We start from the raw sequence: 19,555 nt of genomic DNA, 5'->3' as shown, positions 1-19,555 counted from the left end.
TCCATGCACAGTCCACTGCAGAGAGAAAATATCATTCTGGAAACATACTCCAAGTGGTGGGTACACCAGATCTCCACAATATCCTTTCTTCCACGAGTGCTAGTCCTGCAAGTTTTACAGGACAGCTTTTGTGAGGTTTGGAATGCGGGAGATGAGGTACTGGCAGAAGTAAAACTGTGAGAATGGGCCACGAGTCATGCTTGGGTAGTTGAGTCAGTAGAGCACTTGCTTGCGAATGATACAGGTCCTGACTTGAGTCTCGGTCTGACACACAGCTTTAATCTGCCATGAAGTTTTATACAGCACACATTCTGTTGCAGAGTGAAAAATTCTCATTTTGAAAACTATCACTTACATATAGACTATTTTAGAAGCAGATACATGGGGCACACTGGTATCATGCTGAGAGGGGGACTGATGACCTTAGATGTTTTGTCTCCTTAAATCCATAATCAACAGTTTAATTCCAAGGCTTTATTCTAAAGACAAAATTTGGCTAATCCATTAAAAGCTGAAATGTAAGAATGTAAGGTACAAAAAAAATCAATTTTTTGAACCAAACGACCTTAAAAGAGTACCAAATAAGGGCTGTTATGTGGAAGAAAGCACGAGAATCTATAAATACTAATTTTCAAATTTTTATGCAGAAAGGAAATGTTCGAAAAAGGTGAAACTGTCTCCAGAAACAGATCTAGCTTTTCTTTATTTACGTGAAAATATTTTTAGAGAGGTGCAACAGATCACAGCTCCCCCAATACTGCGCTCTCTCCCCTCTGCCCTGTGCAGCCAGCCACACTTGACAAAGCTCTGCATGTACCTGGAAAACAAGCAACACAACTAGCACTCAGTGCTCTAGGAAGAACTGTAATCACGTGGCCACTGGTCGCTTCTGCTTCACCTGCTGAAATGTCAACCACAAAATTATTTTAATCAAAGTATTAACTGGGTCAACTGATATCTACAGGGGCCATGTAAATCGGGAACAACTTGAAAATAGCTGGTGGCTAGTACGAACAACAGTTTCACCCAATATTCACCTAAAGAAATAGTACACTACAGCTGCTATCAAAACTGAAGCTAGACTATTCCTAGGTCAGTCTCCAGAAGCAACTTACAGTCATAGCCGGAGAGTGGCTGGTGAGGCTCTGGCCCGCCTCCTGGCGGTGCAGTACCAACTGAGCAGCACGGCCGACATCACCCTCGGCAATGGCCAAGCAGTGACGCACCTCGATAGTGCACGCGCTGGGGAACATCTCCTGTAGGAGCTGCACTTGAGCTGCGTCGTACTGTGGCTCCTGCAATAAAGGAAGATAAACTTACAATTCCAACACACTGAGCATGAACATCAATCGTATTAAACAACACAATCTTAAACAATTTTGCCGCAATTTTTAATTTTATTTCAGGTATAAGACCGGTTTCAAACTAAACGTACATTACTGATAGTTAGAAGTAGGACTACATGTTTGAGTTGTTTTATACTCATTAAGACATCCTGCACATGTTCCTGGGTACAATTTCTGCTCTTGTAATTGGCCCTGTATATACCTGCACATGCATACAGAAACTGGGCTTCATAAAACAAAATCGAAGAAGCAACACACCATCCACTCACTTAAAAAATTCATCTGACACAGCAAAAAGAATGAAACTGTATCAACTTTGTTACTCTAATGGAGTTCCACTGTATAATGACATTCAGTTTGCTATGTCACAAGTTTAAAAGAATGACTTCATTTCCAAAACAATTACCATGGTGTTCACAATTCCAGTACCACAATTCACCAATTTGATTTCACAATGAGTGTAATTAATCACTAGAACAACAATCAATCATTCAGAACTAGGAACATTAGACACATTTATCTGATCTTTCTATTGCCAGTATTTGTATCCCTGAGGATTTTTCTTATATGGGCATCACATCCTAGTACAAGGTGTGTTTCTATCACAATGTATTGCCTCCTAATGTTGCAGATATCATTAGAAGCTATAAAGAGTCAGATATTAGTTTCAAACACAAACCAGCTCAGATGTTTGTATCTACACAACGGTTGGGTCGTGATATCATCAGACCACTGCCTAAGAGTGTGGAGTCACACCAATGTGTGTTACAGAGCTTGTAGTAGGGGAGAGATGGTGCTGTCTGCTTTGTTTTGCACTAAGGCACACAACTTGTCTAGTTTCAGGCCTTCTTTTCTGTTAAAGTTGTTTTTATGCTTTTGAATTTCTATGACCTCTCTGTAATGCCTGGATCTCGATAAAATTATATCAGAGAAACAAATTTGGTGGTTCCTTGGTCCCAGAATATGATGATCTACTGCTGATTCGCCCATGTTGCCCAGATAGAAATTACTCTTGTGTTCTTTAAGCCAGATGTTATTACTTCTTTCTGTAGTTTCTATGTACATTTGACTGCATGTGCAAGGAACTTTTTATACTCCTGGTGCAGCAGCTGGTGAGTGCAGATACTTAGCAGCATTCAAATGTTACCATACCTTTCTTGCTGGTTTAAATGCTATGTCAATACTGTGTTCCTCTTAGCACTTTGCTGATACAATTTGTAGCTTTTTTATGAACAGGAGGAAAACTTCCTCTAACTTCTTCAGTAGAAGTTCCAGATATTTTCCCTATTTAGTTTTTGCCAGCTTCACCGATTCTTCTGAAAGTAATTATTACGTGATAAAGTTCTTCCTTCAAGTACTGTGGCCTACAAATTCTTTTCGTCTGGCCTACCTAAAATTTAATCACTACTCTTTTATACGTGTGCTGGTAACTGGGATGTTAGGAAAGGTATCCATCCATGTGAATGGGCTTTCTGCAAACTGTGTGCTCTAAAGTCCCATCAGGTAATACTATGTACCTGTGCAGCTAAAAATGAAATTTGGACTGTTTCATTTTTTGCATATGAACTTTATATTAGAATTAATATCATTCACAAAATTAAGAAATTCTGAGTTTTTTCCTCCATGTGACAATAAGACAAAAGTATCATCACTACACCAAAACCAACAGGAGTGTTTCTGTGAAATTTAGAACTTTCTCAGGAGACAGACTGTTACATGAAATTTCAGGTGAACTGTATAGGTCCAACTTGCTGCCACAATATTTCAGTGCAGTCTTGTTGGTGCATCAGTAGTAATCCTGATTGTCACCGCACACGCATTGCTTGAACTTAAGTCTTCAGCTGCAAGTCAGCACGATACTCCGAGCATCCTCCCTGGTGAAAGCTCATCTTATTGATATATTAATTTTCTTCACAGGGTAAAATTGCACAACACCAGTGTAGTGACAAGCCTGCACAAAACCACTGCACATTTTTTCGCTCCCTTGACATTTGAAAAGTATTCCATACACCAGTAAAGTGTTATATATAAATTTTAATTATTTCTGCAGTAGTAAGTATCTAATGTTAAATTACAAAGTGGTTATTTTATGTTTTCCTTGTTACAAAGATCGAGTATGTGCTGACAGTTTTACTTCATTTGGTACGCATCAAGTCTTCGCCAGGTCAACAGCCATCTATTGCAACAGTCCAAGGCTATACAAAATCTAATGCAGTGTCATTAGTAAATACATGAATATCTACGAATCACTGAATATCACTGTTATAATTAGTTACATTATGCCCACAATATAGTACACACACACACACACACACTATATATATATATATATACATATATATAGAGGGAAGGAGAGGGAAAGACGAAAGGATGTGGGTTTTCAGGGAGAGGGTAAAGAGTCATTCCAATCCTGGGAGCGGAAAGACTTACCTTAGGGGGAAAAAAGGACGGGTATACACTCGCGCACACACACACACACATATCCATCCACACATATACAGACACAAGCAGACATATGTGGATGGATGTGTGTGTGTGTGTGTGTGTGTGTGTGTGTGTGTGTGTGTGTGTGTGTGTGTGTGTGTGGGCGCGCGCACAAGTGTATACCCGTCCTTTTTTCCCCCCAAGGTAAGTCTTTCCGCTCCCGGGATTGGAATGACTCCTTACCCTCTCCCTTAAAAACCCACATCCTTTCGTCTTTCCCTCTCCTTCCCTCTTTCCTGATGAGGCAACAGTTTGTTGCGAAAGCTTGAATTTTGTGTGTATGTTTGTGTGTCTGTCGACCTGCCAGCACTTTCATTTGGTAAGTCACTACATCTTTGTTTTTAGATATATTTTTCCTACGTGGAATGTTTCCCTCTATTATAACACACACACACACACACACACACACACACACACACACACACACACATTGATGTAATCTGTGTCATTTAATAACCCACACTGACATCATTTTGAAGATTAAAAAGCAATAATTGAGTTCGCATATTTTATTATTCTTACATGAAGAAATTTATTTTGTGATGTCTTATGAAAGTTTCATCTATATACTGAATGAAGTATTTATATTGCGAGCAGTACAAAAAAGGGACCAAAACAGTGATATCCTTTTTTTAAAATGAGTTTAGAGGCAAAGATTTATACAAAAATATGTACCCATTTTCAAGATATACTTTGTACATTTGGCTTCATTTAACGGATAAAATACGTAATTACAAAATACTGTCTTTAGTAGTAAACATGAAAATGATCATTCAATAATTGTGATATTCAATTATAAAGTGTATAATGAACCACCCTGATACCATGTATACTATGTATACTATCAATTCTTGCATAGGTTAAAATTATCTCAGCTATTTAATTAAAAGAATTCATATGATTTTGTATACAATCTATTACATTTCAGGCTAAAATGTATAAAAAAAGAAATTAATGTGTGACAATCGATATTTACTGACAGTTAAAATTACTCTTCTTTTAAAAATATTTGAAATTATAAAATTTCCGGTATACTTAAAATTCTTATCATTAATTGTACAATCTAATGACTAAATTTATTTTTGGATTTATTTATAAAATAATTCTCCTGTCGAGGAAGTTTGTAAACTCTTTTGCTTTTATAAACTCTCTGAGTACTGTGAATACTGCAGAAGGTAAGGAGTGGTGGGCAAGCATCTGACGGAAGTAGATGTTTCCTAAGTTTGTCACCAACAATGTCAATATGTAGTTTTTTTCTTTTTTTTTTAATGTGGAAAATGTAAAAATGGTGTGATGTTGTAAGATGTGAAAAAGAATAAAAGTCAAGAACAATACAGGCAAATCTTCATCAGTTATTTAGTCAACAAGAAACTAAAAAAAAAATTGAAATTTCAGCTGCAAGAATGGACCCCTACACAAGACTGAGCCATTGACAACAATAACGAGATAATAAAGATAAGTAAAAAGTTATTCTTTTGTATATCTTACGCCTCTCGAAGCTTTCAAAATTTGTGCAAGGAATGAGAATTTTAATGGTGATGTGTGGGAGGGTAAGATTACAAGTGGAATATAGCGAACAAACCACGTCCTTTTATTCTGGTGGTCATGAGCTGCTGCGCATTGCTACATTGACTTTGTGACATTTTCACAGTGTTGCCCAACAGTTGGCAGTACTTGCACGTGGTGAAAAAGTTGAACATTCACAAATGTGTACCTCAGGTTTCCATGGGGAAAAAAAAATACTTCTGTTGCAACTAAGACAGTAAAATTGCATGTAAACAATTATAGCCAGAGGTCTGAAAGGGTTAAAAAAGATGTGGAGGTCTACAGGCACATGCAAAGAGGAGTGGGTAAGTCACTCAATAACCAAAGAGAGCTTAGAGATAAGCAATTCATTAGGTTGAGTACTAGATACAATTTTTATCCATAACTTACTGATCTTGATAATCTCCCCTCCCCCCCCCCCCCCCCCCCCCCCAGTTTCAAAATTTTGACATTATTTGCATAGTTTTATCAGCTTCTCCTTCCCCTATGCCTTTTACTTTGAACTTCCTGTTCACCTACCCCCCCCCCCCCCCCCCCCAAATCACACTCTTGTATATATATACAGTTATGTTGGCACTGCACGTAGCATAGAGGTAGTCAGTCCTATGCTTCCAGCCACCATTCCTTACAGAGTTAAGAAGACAGATCAGTATTGTTCTTTTCTTTCGGTGTTTTGAGCATGTGTGAGTGAAATGGTTTCAAGTCAAAAGAAAGTGGATGTTTTGATGGTCAACAAGTTGGAAGCACTCAACAGAACAGGCAAAGGAGAATTGCTGAGAAACATCGCTCCAGGAGATATTGTAGGGACATCAACTGTGTTGTGCTGGAAGAAGAACTAAAAAGAAATTTCAGATTTCTGCTTAAAAATAAACTTACAGGCTACTTATGAAAATGAACTGTACAGACACTGTATTCTACTCATGTTTAAGTGCCAAAAGAGTGTTTCTTTTTAGTGCCAAAAGGAAAGGTTTGAATATTGTAGCACATATTAGAATTTTCATGTTTAGTAGAATATGTTCGGATTATCTAGATTTTTGGTAATCTGGATTACACCCGGTCCCACCTAGACACATGTTCTTGTGTACTGGGTTAAAGTGTCTCAACAGGATAACATCTGCAGCATGACATGGATGAATGAATAAGCATTATTGCCATCCCCTAATACTGAAGCCCTTCAATCCAAATTCTCATAAATGCACAGTACATATGAGAGTTGTTACCATGGCTGTGGATGGTTGATTAATTGTGACACAGCAAGCACGGTGCACTGCTGCCGAGAGCCCAAGCTACATATCAACACAGTTGGGACAAACATGAAAGGGAAATTGTGGCCAAAGATTGTCAACAGATAGTTGCTGGCTAATACTTAGGGACACTACACTATTTCCTCTGGTTGCTGGATATCTTCCAAATAAAAATAATTTCCAGTTTTCATGTATAATGCTATTATTATGACACTTGCTTGATTAAATAATTCATAGTGACATCAATTTTTTATAACAACAAACTGTACACAAAATGTGAAAGTAAACATGCCTATCTACATTTGCTATTTTGCTTTTCATGTTTTATTACAGTAGGGATTGTTTAATTCTTTGTTTTATTATGCAATTTCATAAATTTTATATTTTATGCTATTTTCATTCTTTAAATATTTTTATTTAAGATTTGGGGGGGGGGGGGGGGGGGGAGAAAAACCTTGTTACACAGAGGACACACTTATCACAGCTGGCCACAGTTTGCATCTATTTATCTGTTTAAAGACTCACTGACCTTTATTTTTGGTATCTGACACACCTATTTTGGAAGCAAGAGCGAAGAATGTGTGCAAGAGGTAAGTGAATACTAATATATTTTAAGGTTGCACTCTAAACCATAGTTTTCCTACCACAGAGAGAAAACATTTTGTAAGTGTTTCTCATATTACTTTAATTGTGTATTGGGCTATTTTGATCACAGGAAAATCTGAGGATGGTACTGTGTACCAAAACTAGTAGACAGTGGGCAGAATAAACAAATTGCGACTGTAGACTGAAAAACATTTTTTTCCCTTGAAAATTTCAGTGTCAAATGGTGAGAAATGCTTGTGGGAGGAAAAGAGCACAGTTGTTAATTCAGAAAGTGGAGATCTTTCTTTTCCTGTGGGCCACCAAAGATGTAGCTTTCAAGAATGCTGTTATAAAGCACAACACACTAGAAAGTATTGCAGCAGATTTTGAGACAACATCTGCCAAAATATGAAAAATCCATAAACTGCTGACAAGAAATTACTAAATTATTTCCTGAAAACTTATATACGCATACTTCTGCATCCATTTCTTAACTTTTTATTTTTGTCAAGGTTTTTCTTTAATAAAAACTATAAGATAACAACAGCCACAGCTCCGAGTTTCAAGCACAACATTTTCTACTTCCACTTGCTCCTTACAACACGACTGTAGCAAGTTCCAGAGATTAATAAGAAATTTAGAAAAGTAAACTTGCTGTCCTTATGCAAATACGTTAGCAAGTACAGTCCTCACAGGATACTGTGGCCAATGTGCAGTGACCAATTTTCATCCAAAGTGCTGGGTGAGTTCATTCGTTTGTTCAGAAGTGCAGGCTGACAATGTCTGAAGCCTTTTGGGCAGTCGGTTATGACAGAATCGAGGCGCACACCCTGCAATCTTTCTCAATTAATTTTACAGAAACTATTCAGTAAAAAATCATTTTTGCTTTACTTACAGCTTTATACATCAAGTTCATGATGGCATACCCATCATTTTGTTAATGGCCATAGATGTTATGATATTTATGTGGAAGTAAGACACTGCACAAAATTTGAATAAAGTTTGCAATAAAAAATGAAGGTCACTACGATTTTACATTTGGTGCATATTACATAATATGTTGCAGCATATGAAATTTAGGTAACATATTGAATCTTTAGACTTGGGTGGCAGTCTCAATCTGTCACCAATCTCGAGAAAATTGACCTGACGTAGCACAAATGCAAAAGCGAGAGGCAGGGGAGTGATTTATCAGTTAAAATTCTGTGTCTACTGGTGCGAACAGTTTCACCATGTACATGTTTTACCACAATGGCAGGGAGTCAATAAATGACAGGCTTCCTCAATCTTAGCTAACCTTTTACTGAGACAAGGAGTTCTCTATCTTAGCTTGCAGACAAAATACACTTTAGATATTATATCTTTTCAAAAGCTGTCCTACCATTTAAGATACTCTGCAGCACGTGGTATGAAAAACACTGAGCTACATGCAGAACTCCGTATGTATCGCTCACATAGGGATTGTGATGACAAAATTAGCATAATTACAGATGCACACAGGCATTCATTCAAACAATGATTCTTCCTGCGTTCCATACATGAATGGAACAGGAAGAAACCCTAATAACTGGTACAATGGGACATACCCTCAGCCATGCACTTCACTGTGGTTTGCTGAGAATGGGTGTAGATGCAGGTATATCTTCTACTGGTTCTGCTGAAGGTCCAAGCTCGAAGGTTCAACAGTTCTGTTTGTCTGTGTAGCCATTCATCTTGAATATGAGCTTAAGGTGTTCCAGGTCTTGTGGCAAGCGCTTTGCCAATGTTTGCAAGACCCCTGTGCATTGGTATAGAGAATGACAGCTAAAATGTAGGTACTAATCCACGTGCATCAGCTTTCGATAAACAGTATATCCCGAAGTCCTATCGTTCTTCTTGTGGGCAGTGAGTCTGGCAGTAAAAGGACAAAGGTTTTTCAGCACATCATATTATAACTAACTCTTCTTCAGAAGTGAAAGCATCTCCCACTTTATTCATTCAGTAGGACCATTCTGCAACTTCAATATGTCATGCTGTTAAGTAAATAATCCATTTTGCCCACATAATCATCCTGTGAAAGAAGAACCATTGTGTTGCCTTTGTCTGCTGGTATGATATATGAAACTGGATCTTCTCTAATGAACCGGATTGTTGCCATTCTGGCAGTGGAGATATTACTTGATGAGCCCGGAGCCTGATGTAACAGAAGGGAAACCTTTGCCCGATATCTTCTGCTTGGTCCTCAGGAAAGCTGGATAGTACATGCTCCACTGAGAAAATAAATTCTTGGCTGGGAAGAATCCAGAGTATAGGAGTAAAATTTACACTTTTCTCCAAAACTGACAGCATGGCATTGTCTATGTCTTTACTCATGAGGCTAATTATGGTCTACCAGACAGAAGGCCTCTGCCAGTTATCCGACTCCTCCACCTATAAACTTTGCCAGAGTGACCCCATACCCGAAGTACAAAACAACCTCCAATCCATGCTTAAAGCATTAGGCCCTTCCCAGTATATTTCCCGAGTCCATTTCCCTCCACACCCCTACGACACCCCGCACTCCCACCTTCTACATGCCCCAAAATCTACAAACACAACAATCCTGGATGACCCATTATGGATAGTTATTGTGCCCCCATTGAAAGAATTTTGGTCCTCACTGATCAATATCTCCAACCAATTTCCCATAATCTAGCCTCCCATGTCAAAGGCACCAACAAGTACCTTCACCAACCCTCCACCATCTCCACCCCACTAAGTTACACTACATGAAACTAAGATATTCAAATGTATTAACAGCCATCAACATTTTTCTTATTCACACTTTAGCCACATAGTTTTTATTTCAAAAATCATGTACAGTCACAGCCTCTGCAGTGTTGTTCTCTGATCGTCGCGTAGCGAAACACGGTCGTGGAACACTATTAAAAAGTGCCAAGAAATAAGCTGTTCCGAATGTTTTTTTATAAATTTACAGAGATAATTGGCTTTGTAGTTTTCCCAGGGTTGTATATAATGCAGCGGATAAACAAACCCACACTGAACGTGTAGCGCAGTCGGTAGCGTAATGGAATGCGAACCAAATGCGGTTATTCGTGCGTTGGCTAAAATCTCCCCATTATCATTTTTTTCTTCTCATTCAATTTGAAATACCTACATCTCATAAGTATAAAACTCATCATCATTTTTTATGAATAATGCACGTCTTTTTGTTTCTAATTACATATTGGACGTGAAATTCCTGTTTCCATTTCAAATACAAATTCTTAATTATCAATGTTTTATGAAAGACTGTTCACAAAAGTTGTTTAAATTAAGAAAAAAACAACAATTTAATTTTTCAAGGCACAAATGGAAAACCAAATCCTCTTTATTTGGACTATGTCCATCATTTATACCACAGAGGTAAATATGTATCATATAAATGTGACAAACAACCATTTTCACAGCATTGAGCACATTATCACACAAATGATGAATTTTTACATTTGCTACCCAACAGAGCTGATCTGGAGCCAAGCTGTGGGATTTGGCCTGAGAAGTAACAAGGCTGTTGAGCTGTCAGATGTACTGGAACTAAAGCACGCAACTTTTTCACATGTCACTGCCGAACGCTAGTGGGATATAGAATGGCTCGTCATAAAAGAAGAAGAGAAAATACTGCGCCTGGTCGGCTTCGTGGATTCTGGTGTTGATAGGCTCGTTATCAACGTAGCAGGTGCCACTTCGAGAACTGCAATGTATTTCCCGAATTTGGATAAGGAAGGAGCTAAGAGATTAACAGGCAATTGACTAAGTAATACCTACAGTGGCTTCAATATTTAACTATACAGCGAAATCCTACAACTCTCTTATGTTACTCACAGCTTATGCAGAAAAATTATCCTGTGGTTAAGTCAGGAATTTACATCATTCTTGTTTTTAATTACAATAGTACGTTAGCTAAAAACGATAGCATGTTGCAGTTTTTGTCTAGTCATCTAAGGAGCATATTGTGGGAATTTGCAGTGTATTACTTCATTCTGCATGAAAATTAAACGACATTCAAAGCTGTATTGCTCCTCTGCTCACCTCTTTTTATGCACGAACTGCAGCTGGACACATCACTGCAGGTTAGCTGTACCAGCTGACTGGCCAGGGCTGTCCAAGGTAAATGCGCCGGTAAAGCTGTTGCCCCATATTAACACTAAGTCAATGGGCGCATAACGCACAGCACAAAATGTACCCTTATATTGTACTCAACAGTCGCACATGAAACAGAAATCTGAAGAGGTTCCAGCAAATGCGGAAGAATACATAGTGCAATGTTTACATCAGATTTATTCTTATGATGAACGGATTATATATACCATTAAATTGACCTTCTCAGGCAGATTATCCTCTCAAATGCCAGGATGAAAGTGCCAGTGTCTACATGATGGCCCTTGGGGCCTCTCTGGAAATGCCGGACAAAATGAACGCCATGTTGTTCCAGATTAGCCCCAGGTTCGTCATCAGTCTGGAGGAGAGGATTCCTATGGAAAATTACAACTGTGTCATATTGAGAGACTTCTGAGGAGTGATATTCACTGTGGCCTCTCCTAAATAGCCGCAGGCACAGAGGGAGGCCGAATGGCTGGTGGAAGTTGTCCTCATAAGAAGGGAGCCAGATCTCATCTTGCTTATGGACTCAACTTCATCAAACTTGTCCTCAATGTGTTCCACAAAGAAAAAGGCTCTGGTGGTGGCAAAAGCCTTGTGGCTGGGGAAGAGCAATCAGAGAGTTTAACCATTTCATGTGCCAAATGTCCGCCCTGGTACCACCCACACCAAACAGGGACTCACCTTGCTGTACCATCCAGCCATAGCAACGGCCACCTGGCAGGACAGTCATTGCCAGTAGTTCCGATGCCCCGATAAGATGGGCAAGCACTCATAGGCTTGAGGTGTTCACAGTGCAGTTACCAGCAGTGCAATCCCCATGGTGTCAGGGGGCGCAGCCAGATAGGTACATAATAGCCCCACTACCTGGACTGGCTACGGAGTTGGTAACCTAGGGAGGAGACAAAAAGGCTGTGGTGGGGAAGGAGGGGAAGGAAGAAAAGGAAGAGGGAGAGAGGAGAAGTAGGGGAGAGGAATCGATGCCAAAGATGCTAGGGAGGGAGTTGTTCCCCATCTGGCTCATACCAGAGATTTCAAATTTAGAGGTGGAGGTCAAATCCATGAGGAGGACCAAAAACGAAAAGCCAAAAAGAGGAGCAGAATCAAACAAACCAAACAAAGGCAGGGCAAAGTGAAAGGAATAAAGAAAAACAGGAAGGGGAAGATAAAGCAGCCTGGAAAAGAATAAAGGCTGAAATAGCTCAGGGACCCATGCTTGTCACACATGTACCCAGGAAATAGCTGTGTGCCCCATGGGGGGCATTTTGGCCCAAGATGCTGGAGTTGGTGGTCATGTGTGCATGAGGTGTGCTTGATAGTGTGCTCGAATATGTGTGTGTGTGTGTGTGTGTGTGTGTGTGTGTGTGTGTGTGTGTGTGTGTGTGTTTTGTACTGATGGAAGGATGTGGGCAAAAGCTTTATGTAGTGTCTTAATTGTGAATGTCTGCAACTTAACATGTCTTCTCTGTGGCAAGTAGTAATCTTGTCTTTTTTACATTGTTAATCTTCCTAATTAAAGGCTGGCTTTTACACACAAACAAAAATATTCTTGTTGGGTCTGCAGTCAGATCGTGCTATCATCGGAACACAATACTCCCAAAATTGATCTGGCCATCATCTTCAGGTGCAAGTGCTGTATGCTATTCTCACCAGAACTGATTCAGACCAAAAACAATATGCTTACGATGTGGCCACACAAAATAGAATCATATTAATTGTCTTCATTCCAGCATAAAGTTCAAAATGGAGGTAAAAAGGGGTGGAAAACTTCCATTACTAGATGTATTTGTCTACAGGAAGGACAACTGGACTTTTGAACACAGTATTTAGCATAAGCCTACACATGCAGATTGGTATTTAAACACACTGAGGAGTTATTCACTGTACCAATGCACAGAGCTCCTGCAGACAATGGCAAAGAGTGCTTACACTTTCTCAGATGCACAAAGCTTGAAACAAGAGCTGGAATGCCTTAAGCTCATGTTCAAGCAGAAAGGCTACACAGACAAACAGACTCCTTTTGCCTTCAAGTTTGGACCTTTGTTGAAAACAGTCAATGACGCATGTAGATCAGTGGCTTTCCTACCATATGGTGGGGCACATATTTTCAAATGTAGGATGGATTTTTAGAAGATATAATACCTAAAGTGTATATTATACACCTAGTTGAGAAAACTCCCTTGCCATTTTGGTAAAAACATCTATGGACAAACTATTCGCATCAATAGACACACAATGTTATAAAAAACTAAAAGTAAACTCCTCCCGAACAGGCCATGAAGGCCCATAGATACCGACCATTAGCCATGCCATTCTCAACAGATAAAACACAAATGATTTCCTGTGTCTCACTTTATAGAATGTGTCTGAAAAGAATACATTGAAATTATACTGGTGGACAACATTATAAATATAGACAAGAGTTACCCATTAAGTTAGATTTGGAACCCTGTTCTATCTGATATTGCTTATGCCGGCAGAATATACCGACAGTCATACTCGATAGAGATTCATCTTTTCTGCCAGCTTTCACACTGGTGGCAATGTAACTTCGCTAGTGCTACAGGGCAGGAGACACGATTTCTGGCACATGCACTGTTAACCTTCTGTGGCGTATAAAAGGGCTGTCATCTACAGTATGGATCAGTTCTGATGAGATTAGCATAGGCCTATAGTCTTCTCACCTCAAGATTTTTTTTTTTTTTTGGTTGGGTTTAAGGGCGCTCAACTGCTGAGGTCATTAGCGCCCAGTCACTGTTGTTAGAGCACATGGAATCTGTTACAACTCAAGGGGATGGGGGGGGGACACCAGAAGAACCTGACAAAGATGCAGATAAAATAAGTAAAAAGGTTAAATGTCTTTGGACAAGCCAGTTAAAGTTATAAAACGCAGAATACGAGCAGCTGCTCGAGCATCATCAGCTAAAACATCCGGTAAAGTAGATGACAGGGACAGGACAACACGAAATTGACTAAAACGGGGACACGACAATAAAACATGGCGCACTGTTAATGCCTGACCACAAGGGCACTGCGGGGCTGGGTCACCGGAGAGCAGGTAGCGGTGGCTAAACCGGCAATGCCCAATCCACAACCTGGTCAGAAGGACCTCCTCGTACGAGATGGTCGGGAGGATGATGTCCATACAGTTGGAAGCGGTTTTACTGCCCGGAGCTTGTTTCCTTGGAGGGATGACCAAGCATCCCACCACAACGACACAAGCCTCTTACATACATCCCCACGAACGTCAGATGACGGGACACAATGGGAGGCTGGCCGAGGCAGGAGGACTGCAGCCTTGGCTGCAGCATCCGCAGCCTCATTCCCAGGCACTCCTACATGTCCGGGAACCCACAGAAAGCTGACAGAACCACCATCATCAGCGAAAGAATGGAGGGACTGCTGTATCCGTTGAATCAAGGGATGGACCGGATAGGGAGCTCCAAGGCTCTGAAGAGCACTGAGTGAGTCAGAGCAGAGTACCTACGATGAATGGCGGTGGCGGCGGGCATACTGAACGGCCTGATGGAGAGCAAAAAGCTCGGCCGTAAAGCTGGAACATTGGTCGAGGAGCCGGTATTTAAAGGTGGCGGCCCCGACGACAAAGGCACAGCCGACACCATCGTCAGTTTTGGAGCCATCAGTGTAAATAAAGGTGTGACCGGCAAGGCGAGCACGAAGTTCGACAAACCGTGAGCAATACACTGCAGCCGGAGTACCCTCCTTCGGGAGTGAGCTGAGGTCGAGATAAATATGAACCGGAGCCTGGAACCAAGGTGGTGTCTGGCTCTCACCCTCTCTGAAGGTGGTAGGGAGGGCAAAATCCAATTGTCGAAGCAGGCGACGGAAGCGGACTCCGGGGGGCAGCAGGGCAGACACATACAACCCGTACTGACGGTCGAGAGAATCGGCGAAGAAGGACTGGTAAGAGGGGTGGTCGGGCATAGACAACAGCCGGCAGGCATACCGACACAGCAGTACGTCGCGCCGGTAGGTCAATGGTAACTCTGCAGCTTCAGCATAAAGACTCTCGACAGGACTAGTGTAGAAGGCTCCGGTCGCAAGACGTATCCCCCGATGGTGGATGGAGTTGAGCCGGCGTAAGAGGGATGGCCGAGCGGACGAGTAGACGAAGCTCCCATAATCCAGCTTCGATCGGACTATGGACCGATACAAGCGAAGCAGGACAGTGCGATCCGCTCCCCAAGATGAACCGCTAAGAACTCGTAGGACATTAAGGGAACGTGTACAACGGGCAGCCAAATAAGAGACATGTGGAGACCAACACAGTTTCCTGTCCAACGTGAGCCCTAGAAACTTAGTTGTTTCCACGAATGGGAGAACAACGGGACCGAGATGTAAGGATGGCGGGAGGAACGCTTTATATCGCCAAAAGTTGATACAAACAGTCTTCTCTTCAGAGAACCGGAAGCCATTTGCCACGCTCCATGAGTAGAGGCTGTCTAGACAACGCTGAAGGCAGCGCTCCAGGAGGCATGTTCGCCGGGCACTGCAGTAGATCGCGAAGTCATCGACAAAGAGAGAGCCTGAGACATTAGGTGGAATGCAATCCATAATTGGATTGATCGCGATGGCAAAAAGGGCTACGCTCAAGACGGAGCCCTGAGGCACTCCGTTCTCCTGGAGGAAGACGTCGGACAATACGGAACCCACACGTACCCTAAACTTTCGATCCGTTAAAAAGGAATCAATAAAAAGGGGCAGGCGACCGCGTAGGCCCCACCTGTGCATAGTGCGGAGGATACCTCCTCTCCAACAGGTATCATAAGCCTTCTCCAAGTCGAAGAACACGGCCACCGTTTGGCGCCTTCGCAAAAAGTTGTTCATGATGAATGTCGACAAGGTCACAAGGTGGTCAACAGCGGAGCGGCGGCGACGAAAGCCGCATTGGACATTAGTAAGTAGTCGTCAAGATTCAAGAATCCAGACTAACCGAGCATTAACCATGCGCTCCATCACCTTACAGACACAGCTTGTAAGAGAAATGGGGCAGTAACTAGAAGGAAGGTGTCTATCCTTCCCGGGTTTGGGTATAGGAACAACAACGGCGTCACGCCAACGCCTGGGGACTTGACCTTTGGTCCAGACGCGATTGTAGGTACGAAGAAGGAAGCTTTTGCCCGCCGGAGAAAGGTGTGCCAGCATCTGAACGTGAATGGCATCTGGTCCCGGAGCAGAGGATTGGGACAGTGTAAGCGCGCATTCGAGTTCCCGCATAGTAAAGGGGGCATTATAAGTTTCCAGATTCAGCGAGTGGAAGGAAGGTCGCCGAGCCTCTTCTGCCTCTTTCCTGGGAAGGAAGGCAGGGTGGTAATGGGCGGAGCTTGAAACCTCCGTGAAAAAGCGGCCAAAGGCGTTGGAGACAGCCACAGGATCAACGAGGACCTCATTACTTGAGGTCAGGCCAGGTACCGAGGAGTGGGCCTTAATGCCCGACAGCCGGCGCAGGCTACCCCAAACGACGGAAGAGGGAGTAAAACTGTTAAAGGAGCTGGTGAAAGAGGCCCAACAAGCTTTTTTGCTGTCTTTGATGATTCTACGGCATTGCGCTCGGAGACGTTTGTATTCAATACAATTCGCCAATGTAGGATGGCGGCGAAAGGTGCGTAAAGCACGTCGTCGAGCACGGATAGCGTCCCTACAAGCCTCGTTCCACCAGGGGACGGAAACGCGACGTGAAGAAGAAGTAGTACGAGGAATGGAACGTTCGGCAGCATTGATGATAACAGCCGTGAGGTATTCAACCTGACTGTCACAACTGGGAAAATCGTGGTCCGGAAAGGTCGCCAGGGAGGAGTAAAGTCCCCAGTCAGCTTTCAGTATGTTCCAGCTCGAAGGACATGGGGATGGGGTGCGGTGCAGGAGATGAACGACACAGGGGAAGTGGTCGCTCGAATAGGTGTCAGAAAGGACATACCACTCGAACCGACGGGCAAGAGTGGTAGAACAGATCGAGAGGTCCAAGTGGGAGTAGGTATGAGTAGAGTCCGAGAGAAAAGTCGGGGCGCCGGTATTGAGGCAGACAAGATTGAGATGGTTGAAGACATCCGCCAAGAGTGAGCCTCTTTGACAGGATGCAGGAGAGCCCCAAAGGGGATGATGGGCATTGAAGTAGCCAAACAATAAGAACGGCGGGGGAAGCTGAACGATCAGGTGCATCATGTCAGCCCGACTAACAGCAGATGACGGTGGAGTGTAGATGGTACAAACTGAAAAAGTAAAAGCAGAAAGAGTAATGCGGACAGCTATTGCTTGGAGGGGGGTGGTCAATGGGATGGGACGGTAATAGACATCGTCCCGAACGAGCAACATGACCCCACCATGAGCTGGGATACCGTCCACAGCGGTGAGGTCATACCGCTCCGAGGTATAGTGGGTAAAGGCAATACGGTCAGTCGGGCGCAACTTGGTTTCCTGGAGACCAAGGACGAGCGGACAGTGCAGGCGGAGGAGCAGTTGTAATTCCTCCCGATTAGATCGAATACCTCTTATGTTCCAATGAAACAACGCCATCGCTAGTCAAAAAGTTGGGGGAACGAGACGGGGGAAGAGCTGGTCACCTCGACGGCCGCGGAGGGCCAGGTTGCGAGGGAACAACGCTACAACCGACGGGAGGCGGATCCGGTTCCATCGACTCGTCGCCAGCTGCGGCCACTGTCCCTGGTTGTGTAGAAGGGGCCGCATCATTTGCCGACGAAAGGCCGGCGGAGCGCCTGGCAGCAGAGCGTCCCGGCGAAACTGAGGACGGCCGGGAGCAGCGACTCACGGATGAAGCGTCAGACGAAACGTGCCGGGGTGGAGAGGGGGATAGAGACTTCTTCTTGGAAGGCCGAGGAGGCACAGGGATGGTGGGCTGGACCCGAAGAAGGTCCTCACGCGCGGGGTCCGTTTTGGAACGCCGGACATCGGAAGCTGGGGTCCGGAACGTTTCCCTGATGGACGCCTGAGAAGAGGATCGCTTCTCAGGTGGCGTGGGGGGGGGAGGAGGAGGAGGAGGAGGAGGAGGAGGAAGGGTGGCCCCTGGGGCAGAGGGGGTGGGGGCCACGGGGGAGGAGGATTTGGAAGGGAGGGATTTGGGAGGCGGTGGCAGAGCCCCCTGATGGGCGGAGGGGGGACAGGATAGGGGTGAGGATACCGCGGAAGGAGTGGACACAACTGAGGCAAACGAAGTGGCCAATGGCACGGGATGAAGGCGGTCATACTTCTTCCTGGCCTCAGAATAAGAGAGCCGATCCAAAGTTCTGATTTCTTGTATCTTCTTCTCCTTCTGATAGGCGGGGCAGTCTGAGGATCTAGGCGAGTGGACGCCAGGACAATTAATGCACCGAGGTGGTGGGGTGCATGTATGTTCCTCACGAAGAGGACGTCCACAATCGTCACAAAGGTGCTCAGCCTCACACCATGACGACATGTGCCCAAAGCGCAAACACCTAAAACAGCACATAGGAGGCGGGACGTACGGTCGCACGTCACACCGGTAGCACATCACCTTTACCTTCTCCGGGACAACGTCCCCCTCGAAGGCGAGGATGAAGGCCCCGGTGTCGATGCGACGGTCTTTGGGGCCGCGCTGGACTCGCCGGACGAAATACACGCCTCGGCGCTCCAGGTTGGCCCTGAGCTCCTCATCAGATTGTAGCAGGAGGTCACGATGAAAAATAACCCCGTGCGTCCTATTTAGTGCCAGATGTGGGACAATGGATACTGGGATGTCCCCTAGGCGGTCGCACGCCTGGAGCGCCGCCGACTGTGTGGCGGAGGTGGTCTTGATAAGTACGGACCCTGAACGCATCTTGCTGAGAGCCTCGATTTCCCCGAAGATGTCCTCAATGTGCTGAACAAAGAACATGGGCTTGGAGGTGGCGAATGTCCCCCCATCGGTTCGAGAACAGACCAAATAGCGGGGGAAGTACTTCGCCCCAAGCCGGCGGGCCTGTCCCTCCTCCCATAGAGTGGCCAAGGGGGAAAGGGCAGGAGAACCAGGACTAGAAACGGTACCTTTTCTTTTGAAAGACTCTGCCGCAGAGCGACCTGATACGTGTTGACGTTTCATCTGCGAAACGTCCGCCCCGATACCACCCACTCCGACCAGGGGCTCTCCCCACGGGCGCCACCCAGCCGCAGCAAGGGCCACCTTGCAGGATGACCATTGCCGGGAGTCCTGATGCCCCAAGGAGACGGGCATCTACTCCTTGGCCGACGTGGGGAGCG

General features: G+C 43.8%; 1 protein-coding gene across 1 annotated transcript in view; it reads right to left on the bottom strand.

Annotated features, from left to right (window-relative positions):
- The window catches only part of LOC124712007 (CUE domain-containing protein 2), a 108,384-nt gene that overhangs the window by 80,002 nt on the left and 8,827 nt on the right, over positions 1 to 19,555 (bottom strand). Inside the window, exon 5 of the mRNA XM_047242295.1 lies at positions 1,116 to 1,295. Within this exon, the coding sequence (XP_047098251.1) occupies positions 1,116 to 1,295 (180 nt within the window). The remainder of the gene's footprint in view (positions 1 to 1,115; positions 1,296 to 19,555) is intronic.

Source organism: Schistocerca piceifrons, chromosome 8, assembly GCF_021461385.2.
Source record: "Schistocerca piceifrons isolate TAMUIC-IGC-003096 chromosome 8, iqSchPice1.1, whole genome shotgun sequence".
Taxonomy (NCBI): domain Eukaryota; kingdom Metazoa; phylum Arthropoda; class Insecta; order Orthoptera; family Acrididae; genus Schistocerca; species Schistocerca piceifrons.
Note: the sequence above shows the minus strand (reverse complement) of the source record. Positions and strands in the feature narration are given on the sequence as shown.